The following is an 11,623-nucleotide window of genomic DNA, read 5'->3' on the forward strand; positions in this document are numbered from 1 at the left end:
GTAGTGTAATACATCTCATAATTAATAGCCTTTTAATCATAAGTCATTTCAGTCATTCTTTGAAGAAAAAAAACCGTATACTGTTGAGGAGGTCCATTTTCCATTCCAAGGGGGTAAGGTTTGATACGTGGCAGAATTCCATGGGGGTAGCTTTTTAAATCCTACTAAAATTTCAGAGGGGTTTAAACCTGAAATTGCCTGGAATTGCCTGGAATTGCAGGGGGTTACAGCATTTCCAGCCACAGAGGGATGAACCTCCTCAACAGGGGGTATATGGTTTTTTTTTGGAAAAGCCCATTCCCGAGATAAAATTTGTTTCAATTGAACTAGGATGTTTAGTTATGTCTTGTTTATAACCACTTAGGTTACGTCATATTTTCCTTCGTTTCGAGCGTAAAACTCCTACTCTTCGGGCTATGAGCACTGCTCTTGTTTTGAATATTGAAATTCTCCAGATAAATCGCATGCGCACTGAGGTTTTAATGAAACAATAGAGAGTTTCGAAACCTAAGCCAATCAGCTGTGTTTTAAACATTCTTTTATTTAAAATCTCTATTGATAAACATCTTTAGTGAATGTTGTCTATTATGTTTAAACCTATTAATAAGCAATTCCCGGTGGGGGTCACTAGTGGCCGCCTATAGCAGTGCCTATAGACCAAGAGTAAGGCCTAAAAGCCTGGATCTGTCTAATGTGTAGACTAATAACCACTTTGATTCCTAATCTGATAGGCTTTTAAAACTGAATGAATGTTACGTATATTTTAATTCTAGAAAAATGAAATTTAAAAAATACACAAAAATCTAAAACAATATCATGCATCAAATATGGATTCATCTGGTGGCACTTCTAAAGTAAATGTTTCATCTGAGAAAACTGATGGGGGATCAATTGACATCAACAAAGGAGATTCAACTTCTGGCGATCAAAGAATTACAAAGGAAGATGACAGTGAAATTAAAGAAAAATGCGAATACTGTGGGTCGGCAGAAAATAAACTTTTCAGGTAAGTTTATAAAATGTCTAGCTTATTAAATTTCTTGATACACGCTTTGTTTCGTAAGAACCAGTATAACTCAACTCTTCTTGTTTGTTCATAGGTTTTGGCCTTGTGTTTTTAAAATTGTTCTTAAATTAATTGTTAAAGTTTTGATAAATCGTGCCATTTTGAGCATTCTTTTCTTTTGCTAACATTGTATGTTGAATGTAGGGCAAGCTTACTCATGGCCACACCTGATGCCAGACTTTGGTCTTCATCTACCCGCTTTCCATTTATTTCTCAACTTTCTTTAAATTCACTTACCGGTTTTCTCTCCGCTAAATTTGTAGATTTATATTGATTGTTTGTCTATTGTAAGATTGTTTTTTTTGTGGGTTGTTATTTTTTGGTTCTTTGTTTTTATTTTGTTATTGTTGTTGGTTTTAAGGTTTGTCGCTGTTTTGTTTTGTTGGTTTTCAACTTTTGTCCTTGTTGCGTTAAGTTGGTGAAAATGATTTCTCGCTCTGTTTGAATGTTTTTGATTTTTAGTTTGACACGCGTTTTCTGAATTTTAATTAGCTTTTTCAGATATAAACAAGTTTTTTGGCAAAAGCACTTTTTATAATACAATTTTAATTATATATAGAAATAGTATTATATTTCAAGTGTTCGAAGAAAGCTCATAGAACTATCAGGGACCTAATTTCAATTTCAAGGAGGTTAAAATTTATTTTAAAATTGCTGATATGAAAACGGCTTCTCTAAATTAATTCCTTACCCTTCCAGGCTCTTCAGGATTCCCTACTCCTCTACTCTAAAAGTCCCCTTAAAACGCTATCTACCTTTTCATTCCATAAGCTATTTTGCTATCCTTAGAATCTTTTGAAAGAATTAATCACTTGAGGGTGATAATAAGACCTGCTACCATTTCTTTGAGTTCCAAGGTGGGAAAGAAGAAACCATCAATACAACAACCTCCTTATTTGTTATTTAGATGTGCAAGGTGCAAACTTGTCTACTATTGTAACCGAAACCATCAGAAATTACATTGGCAACTCCATAAACCAGAATGCAGTATCACCATAACCCCTGGTACATCATCTACACCAAGAGATTCTACTGGTGGTGGTGGGATGACATCTAAACCAGTCAGTGTCATTCGACAGACAGCTAATATCCATTCCACAGATATGAACAATCCACGTGCCCACATGATTCCTTTGTACGCTGTTCGTGATTACGATATGGACGTGGATGACTACACAATAACAAGCTCCCCAGCTATCAGTAAATTATCGCAAGATGGTTTTGAAGATCGAGAGGTGGTCCAGAAATTTGCTGATTATTTAGTTAAACAGATGCATGATGAGGGTTACTGTATTATTGATGATTTTCTTGGTGAAACCAAATCTGCCAAAGTGTTGTGGGATGCTGTTACTCTCCTACAGTCTGGCATCATGAAACCTGGTCAAGTCATCAAAAAGAACGAAATCAAAGGAAAAGAAAAGGTCAGAGGAGATGTCATCACTTGGATCACTGGACAGGAAGAGACTTATGAGAATATGCCTCTGATTATGAATCGTGTTGATAGGTTGATCAGGTATTGTAATGGAAGACTGGGTAATATCAAAGGAAGGACACCGGTGAGTTGAGGCATTTTAATATGAATCCTTATAACTGGAATGGTTCCTTAAATTGAACAAGTTTTATGGTTCCTACAATTAACAATACCTTGCTTAAACCTTACTCCATAACGCGGCGAAATTTTCTAAACTTGAACAAATTTTGTATTCCCCGTACATGTTCGAATTATGGAGACTCCACTGTATTTGTTGTGTCAATGTTCTCTTAACGATAATTTCATTTTGATTCTGCCCCTCCAAGTACTACTATCACGATATTTATTTTTACCCAAAGCGTCCATATATATTATTCACATGCAGTTTATTAAGAATCGTATCATGCTTCAATATTACACCCTTATAAGGAAATCTTTTTTCCAAAAGGTGCAGTATTTTCATCGAACTATTCTTCATGGAATATAATATTTATTCTTCAAGTGTTCCCAGTGTATGTAATACTGTTTTTTAGGCAATGGTAGCGACGTACCCAGGAGATGGCACAGGTTATAAGCGTCATATTGATAACACTTTGAAAGACGGCCGTGCGCTGTCTGTGTTGTATTATTTGAATAAAGGTTGGCAGTCGGAGGTGAGTCAAAAGAGAAATGCTGAACACTTTTGATGGGCTTTTCTAGAAAAAAACCGTATACCCCCTGTTGAGCAGGTCCATCCCTCTGTGGGTGGAAATGCTGTAACCCCCTGGAATTCCAGGCAATTTCAGGTTTAAACCCCTCTGGAATTTTGAATTTTATTAGGATTTAAAAAGCTACCCCCATGGAACTCAAGTTATTCTTGACAGATTTGTGTATCTCCCTATGGAATTCTGCCACATAACCTCTTTGGAATGGAAATGAACCTCCTCATCAACAGGGGGTATATGGTTTTTCTGGAAAAGCCCAATTTATGAGATGTTTATTAGTCTAATCGCACGACGAGTTATTTTTTCTCATTTGGCGCCCCTTCAAAGAGAGCAATTAATCGTTAATTGCATCCTGTAGAGAGCAATTAATCGTTAATCACACTCTTCAATGACGGGCCAATGTTTACAAAATAGATTTTAATGTTTTTTCTTACATTTTTACTATCGAACGTTTTAATTGCATTCGAAATTAATTTTATGAGAAAAAAATCTATAAGCAACAATAGAAGAAAAACATAAAGAGAAGAGAAAAATATAAAACTTTCAGTGTAATTTACTTTCCTGACGGGGGAAAAGCAGTGAAACCGATTGTGCGATTAGCTCGTAATCACATGATAACTCGTACAATTCGAAAATTGCACTCGTGATTTTTTTGTTTCGAATTTTCCTCGTCCTTTCGGACTCGGAAAATTAATAACAAAAAAATCACTCGTGCAATTAATCTCGAATTGGACTAGTTATCATGTGATTACATATACTAATCGTATGATGAAATTTTTCCGATGCTATTGCTCTAAGCCCAAACAGTGATATTATTTCCACATCAAGGAGTTGAGCAAGTTTAGAACTAATTTCCCTTTTACATTCTAAAGTGTAAATGAATTTGATTACACTTCGGTATGCCCTCGTGAAATATCCTAAATTGCCCTCCTTCCTATACGATTATTGATACGATTAGCCTGAGATATAGTCAAACCTTTCAGGATACATATTCAACAAAACTTAACAGCGCAATCTAGTTTGTTTTAGTATAAATACCATGAGTCTCAAATTGCAAAAGAAAAAAACATTTGAAAATTAATTTGGTTGGTTCAGAGGTGTAATGAATAAGATGTGTTGTTTGTTTTTTAAACTCGTGTTTTCTAAGCGACCATTCCATCTTTTAACAATAAGCTCAACGAGATAAACCCAATAACTACTATCATGGATATAAATTTTGAGACAAAATAAAATTATCATCTAATCCCCCCCTCCCCCCATTCGCAATGTTCAATGAACGGTTGGATAGTTGTGCACACTGAACCTTGCAAATGGGGAAAGGGCGGGGGGGTTGGCACTGACATTGGCGGCTAACGGGGACGTGCCGCTAGAGTTTGAAAAGACCTTGAAAATTAGTAAATTTTGGTCCCTGTCAGATATCTTCAGAGGATAAAAAAAGGGACCCTGACCAGCAGTACCTCCCCGTTTCCAATTTCGCATGAGTGAGACCCCCGGGGGGAAGGGGGTCTGTTTCTACATATTTACTGCAAATTCCTGTGTTTTTCTCAAACATTTTAGTCGATGATTATAAACTGCGAAAAAATGTCGCACTATTAATATTCATTATCTATCTGTTTTTTTTTGGCTTCATTTTTTCAGGCTTATGGTGGCCAGTTGCGTTTGTTTCCGTTCGCATCGAAAGAGAGTGTAGATATTGATCCAGTGTACGATAGGCTGGCTGTTTTCTGGTCTGATCGCCGTACTCCCCACGAGGTGCTACCTGCTTTCCATCAAAGGTACATGCATAAATTATTAAAAAATATTTGCGTCTATTTCCCAAATGAACTACACTTGAGTCTCTTTAACTCAAAATTCATTTAGAAATACCTTATAAACATTACTCCAAACTAGAAATTTCCTTACCTTGGACTAATTTGTGTTTCCCGTGAGGGATCGAGTTATGGAGACTCCACTATATCTTAAGGGATAATGACTTACTCATCTTTATCCACCAAGTAAGTCTTTTCTGGATGTATTCTTTGCCTTTTAGACTAGACTTCAAAAGTGATAAGATTAAAAATTCCCAGTTACCTTATTATATCCATTAATTTTTGCACTTTTGCTTCGGCTATCAAATTTGTTATGAATTATACATCTTCTTAAATCAAAATCTTCTTGCGATTACCAGGTTTGCGGTGACGTTGTGGTATTTCGACGCGGCTGAACGGGAGCAAGTAAAGGAACAATATTTCTCTACGCGTAAGTCACAACAATTTGAAAATCTGAAATTTATACCGATTTTTAGGGAGAACATTCCATATGGGACTTGATTTTTATAATGCATTGTTTCATGATTTACTATTTCAAAACAATCCTTGCAATAGCGAATTACTTTAGGCGTACAAACTTTTGCGAGCAGAAAGTTTTCGCGATTTTTGCGAATTTTAGCCCTATTTGCGGAAGTAACAAAACACTATTTTTATGCACCCAAAACTTGAACTTTCTACTAAAATTATACCTCATTCGCGAAAATTAAGTTTCTACTCGCGAAAGTTAGTACATCTAAAGTAGCATTAAAAGATGTGGCAGTTATTTATTGCGTAAAGCACTTTTGAAGGTCGATATTTTATTTTCAACTTTCGTGTAACGTTGAAGAACAAACATGTTTTGGCGGTAATTTTCTGTTGGTTAGTACATTGGAAACTCTATAACTCGAATGTCTCCTTTAGTGAATCAAGTTTTATGGTCCCTTTATTTAGAAATACCTTATAAACCTTTACTCGATAACTCGAAAATTCCTTAACTCGAACAATTTTGTGTTCCCAGTGCGGGTTCGAGTTATGGAGACTCCGCTGTATTTACTTGGCTTGACATAAACTCTTTTTTTATTTGCAGTGAAAAACGCTTTTGCCAAAGGAGTATCTGTAAGTACATGTTTAGTTTTTTTCAAACCCCTTCTCACCTATCTGTACCAGAGTGTATCTCACGTTTATCGCTTCGTAGTACACTCTGTGTGCATCGTTTGTTTGATAAAAAAATTCCCGTACGGAGACTTCTGCGATGAATTATGATTTATGAATAGCAACACTTCTCTCATCGTCTCCCTTCTCTCACCAACACTCCATCGCAGCGGTCGGTTTGAAAAATATCAAATAAGAAAAGACAATGACAACAGACCCTTTACGGCGATGAATTTTGAAATTGGCCGTAGATACTGGGTCAGACAATCTTCTCACAGACCCAGTACGGTAGGATTTTTTTCAGACAGTGGGGATAAAAATAACGGACTGAAACTTGATGGGGATTGATATCCAATATCCTTTTATGGCTTGGGATTTCAATTCTTTTATTTTCAAGTCAAAAATACAGTTGAGATAGTAAATATTGTGCAGTGAGGATTGGTTTATTTGATTATTTTCAGTGGGGACAAAAATTGCAGAATAATTTTCCACCGGGGGAAGGGTCTGTGAATGGGTCAGTGAGGAGGAGGTGTTTTTTGGATTTTGTTTGTTTGTACTTTCAAAATGTGTATATGAATGACAATCCTCCAATCAGGAGAGAGAGTTATTCTCAGATGCATTGTAAATCATCATTCTCAACATTGGTCAAAGCAAACTCTATGATTTGGAGCTTTGTTGTTGATGCTCTAAGCCGATTAAACACAATCTCTCCCGTCAAGGATGACAAAGAAGTACAAAGCGCCAATCTGGTAGATTAAGAGCATCCACTGCCAGTTGCTCTCATCATATTACCAAACCCACGCCTCGAAGAAGAACAAAGATCTAGTCAAAATAAAAGAAGAACTTAGAACATCTGACAGTTCACCATTACATAAAAACTTTCTCATTGACAACAAACTATTTCGAATCAACCCTGCTGAAGTTGAACAAGAAGAAGACAGTTTTGCATACAAAGACAGTTTTGCATACAAAGACACAAACATAACTAAGTAATTCCTGAATTTCATAATCCAAATCATATGAAACATATAGGAATCAACGTAACTCTCAAGAAACTGCAACAACGTTATTACTGACGTTCGATGGCCAAGCATGTTGTACGTCTCATAAACCATTGTTTGACATGTTGCCAGGTTAAGGGCAGAACGACAAAAGCACCAGTTTATATAATTTCCTTTATGGACGGATATACCGCCTGGACTGAAGCTTTTCCCAACCAAATTGATCGAGACTGCGGAAGTCGCGTTACGGGACTCAAAGACAATAACAACTGGGGTGTAATTTTACCAGGAGTCTTGTTCGCGTACATGACTACCGTCGTGAGGACAAGAAAATTGTCACCTTTCCAGCTCTTATTTGGAAGATTGCCTGTACTTCCACCTGATGTTGATAATACACCTATCGAGATATTAACCACTAATACTGATGATCATTTGAAGAGGGTTTCAGCCAGCTTATCTCACGCCAAGGGGACTGCCACACAACACATGAACAGGTGCCAAGTGAAGGTGGAGCATGACAATGAAAGAAAGAACTTCGAGCAGTACACGCTTTACTCTTATGTCTGGCTCACGTCTTACATAAGGAAGAAAAGAAGATCACTAATCATTGAGCTGATTGATCCCACCGGTTAGTTATCGATTAAAAACACCAAATGGGTTGATCCTGACGAATCTTGTTTACCATGATCGACTAAAGAGGCATGCCGGTGAAGCTCCAGAAACAACGCCGACAATACCAAGTAAACTGATAGCAGAAGAAACGTGGGAGGAGGAAGATGATGTACCGTTAAATGAACTAAAAAAGAAAAAAAGAGACTCCAGTAGGAAAAGGAGGACAATCTTACGCTCGCTGAGCTAAAACAAAAATTGAAGAAATATTAATCGGAATTATTTTCTTTTTCAGACTATAACAATGAAAAACTTTATATATTTATCAATAACCGTATCAATATGGTATCCAGCTTCGACTCAGACACTGAAAGAAACTTGCCATACTGTTGAAAAATTGAGTAATTGCCAAACTATAATCCCTCTTGGCTATTACACATTACCGAAAATAAAAGAATATACTGACAAGGCACTAAACAGGATAGACTCAATTTCAAAGGCAAGGTTGTAAGATATACCTACTGTGACGTCCTTTGGAAATGTAGACTAGTTTACGTCCGAACTGAATGCTCTGTATGGGAAGAAACCACTATCAAAACCTTGTTCCCTACCGTTACTAAAAATGAATTTCACGGTATGGTTAAACTCGAGAGAACAACGGAATAATAAAGAAACGCAAATTCGGACGTAACTACTAAAAAAGCACCCCAAGAAAACCTGCACCATGCCATATCATTACCAAAGCAAGAACACACTATGCAGCCCGTTGCGAAATTTAAGAATACACCGTCGAGTTTATTGGTAATTCATATATTAACCTTAAACGACATGTTTTACCAAGACTTCCCATACCAGTTAAACAACAATCATAAATTTTATATACTATGTTAAATTTAATTTCAAAGAATATAATTTTTTAACGAATGTGTTATCATTTGCTTACACAGCCTTTTTAAAGATTTTATTTTTACATAAGTGTTTCCGTTTCATATCAGACACATATTTTATATCAGGACAGTGTCTCCCTATTGTTATATTATGCTGACATAAGCAAAGAAATGTTTTTCTTTTCCTCTTTCCGACATCCGTATTATTTCAATGTGAAGAAGCTTGTGAATCAAAATTGACGAGTAAGCAAAAGCTTTTTTCACATGTACGTAAAATTTTACTTATGACCTTGAAGGGCGGGAAGTCCCCTAAGCTTACGTATAGTGTTTTAAAGCCCTTATGTAGAGTTTGCTTTATGTTCAAAAAGTTTTGAACGGAAGGAAAAGTCACGTAAGACCCTCTTAATCAACAAAAACTCTACATAATGTCGGGGAAATTCCCAAAAGACAGCCTTACAAACGATTTCCGCCTTTTTCACATGCACGTAAAGTTTTACTTTAGACCTTACGGAAAATCGTAATCGAGCTTGGTACTAAAATTAAGCTAAGAATAACTGGTGCCTGTTTCCTAAAGATTAGCACGGAATTGCAAGTAAACCCAGCTGTAAACCGAAACCCGTTTACACGTTTTTTTTATAAGAACATCCAAAATTTTTGAACCCTTAGATGTTCTTAACTTTTTGAGTTTTAAGCCTAAAAATGTTCTTAATATGTTCTTATTTTCACCATTTTTATTTTTTTGTCCATTTTCCTAAGAAATTGGGTGTTTTAGAGTCTTATGTTCTTGTATAGTTTCTTATAAAAAAACGTGTATTCTTTTTTGTTCAGGTCGATTCGGATGAGCCGCAAAGTAAAAATGTGACTACTTCATCGTCAGCAACAAGTCAAAAAGCTCAACATCCATCATCCAGCAATAACAATAAAACTCTCTCTGAAAGAAATAATGACTATGACGAAAATGTGAAATATGGACGAGTTCCTACTGACTCAACAAGCTGACATCTATTCTGTTAATGTTTCATTGATTATCGATTGCTTGTGGAGAAATATCACAGTTGAAATGTTCAGTCGAATGAGATTACATTTACACATGCTGAATACAGAATCTGAAGACCACTTCTGAGCTTCAAAATCCTCACTGGGCATTGATCTACAAGTCCATTCCTAGCACTTCACATATGAAAATGACAGCTAAACTTGAATATTACCCCTTATGATGTTTTTGGTACAGAGGTTGAAAAAAGACGTATATTATCTCAATAAGGTATTAAGGGCTACATACACTACACAATATATTGATGAACAATATCTGACAATATGGTTTGCGGACCGTAATGTACTAAGTAAATAGTAGATATTTTATTATAAAAAGGAATTTTCTTTTTGTAAACAATCACCCTTTATTGTTGGAATATTGCAAATAGAGCTGACAATATATTGCGGAAACCTTTTCAATATATTGCCAGTATTCAGCAATATATTATCAATATATTGGCTGACAATATATTGCGTAGTGTATGTAGTCCTTTATGTTTACTGATAACGAGTTTACCGCGAACTAGTGCGGTTCATACAAGACCATGTTGAGAGGTTACACCTCTTTTGACTTATGTTCGGACGGGCACATCATTTCAGCTTTCTCATAGACGATGCTATCATCGTCCGTCAGAGGAGAGGGATAGTAAACGCGGGTAATATGCCCAGAGTTTACAGCCATCACGGCGATTTACGAGAAAAATAGTGGCGGTAGGTTTTTGCCCCCTTTCGCAAAACCTAGTTGTAACTGTAAAGTGTTAAGCTTCGTTAACATGAAGGGCTCATTGTTTTGTTATGTTTTATGAGATTTGAAATTTAGCATCGATTTAAATTTAGCATCGATTTAAATTTTGTATTTATTTGCATTAGTTGTTAGTTCGGGAACACTTTCCTTGTCCTTGTAGAGATTGAGAACAAGTTTGTTGTTAGAGGCTTCAACATACTAGCATGTGGGACCTAAAATATTAATTCAGAGAGGTTGCACTGTGAAATTTAATTATATAGGTAGTGGAATAAAAACAATTTTCATTTTTTAAGAATTTTAAAATACTTTTTTTATTTCGTACACAAATTGTAAATATTATAAAACCAAAGATTTATTATAGAAACTGCATATACTGCTGATTGATTTTCGCTGTTTTCTCGTGTTCTAGCCAATGAGTAAAATCCCAGCCGAAGTCAGGAAAATACAACGTAACACTTAGCACATGCTTAAAAATTCGCCATATCTGAGACTAGATATGCTTATAAGTGCAATGCTTATAAAAACATGTAGCTGAATGCTGCACAACGTTGTTTGTGAGAAAAATCCACCTTGCCTCAACGTACCACCAAAAGATTGTTTAGACAATGAAGGCCAATGATACACTCTCCATCAAAATAGCAAAAAAAAAGTCTCGTATGAAAAAAGTAGGAAATTTTGAGAACATCTCGGAATTTCGACCAATTTCAGGGTCAAATTTCAACAAAAATTTTCAAAATGAGTAAGGTATATATGTTAAATTTTCCATTGGTCAATAGAACTTGTTTTGCAGTATAGAAAGTATTTATAGAAATCATTAATTAAATCAAGCTGCATTTTGTACGTCGTTCATAAATCAATTAATATTTTAATTGCGAAATTTCTCACTGTCACGTAATTTATCTGTGTCGAGATCATCGTGTTTAAATAAAGCTCAAGGGCTAGAGAGGAATCTTCAATCTTTCCCAAGCAAGAAAGTGAAACCTTAAATTTAAACTCGGACGAAGGATTGAATCTAATCATGGAGGTATAAAGAAAAACAGGAGTTGAATTTGTCGATAATTGGTCGTTAAAGTCTTTTGATTTCTTGTTCAATTTCGTTATCCGTTAAATTTTGTTTTGAAAAGATATTTTCTCAAGCCAGAAAATGAAAAGTTCTTTATAAGCAC

General features: G+C 35.7%; 1 protein-coding gene across 1 annotated transcript; it reads left to right on the forward strand.

Moving 5' to 3' along the window:
- Window positions 1-767: 767 nt before the first annotated feature.
- LOC136824068 (egl nine homolog 1-like) lies at window positions 768-10,826 on the forward strand. The gene is made up of 7 exons (XM_067080227.1): window positions 768-1,006; window positions 1,974-2,622; window positions 3,071-3,190; window positions 4,880-5,016; window positions 5,409-5,479; window positions 6,116-6,144; window positions 9,506-10,826. Exons 1-7 carry the CDS (start codon window positions 828-830, stop codon window positions 9,674-9,676), a joined length of 1,356 nt encoding a protein of 451 aa, XP_066936328.1. The 5' UTR covers window positions 768-827; the 3' UTR covers window positions 9,677-10,826.
- The last annotated feature ends 797 nt before the right edge of the window (window positions 10,827-11,623 follow it).

Source organism: Clytia hemisphaerica, unplaced genomic scaffold (genome assembly GCF_902728285.1).
Source record: "Clytia hemisphaerica strain Z4C2 unplaced genomic scaffold, Clytia hemisphaerica genome assembly, whole genome shotgun sequence".
Lineage (NCBI taxonomy): Eukaryota > Metazoa > Cnidaria > Hydrozoa > Leptothecata > Clytiidae > Clytia > Clytia hemisphaerica.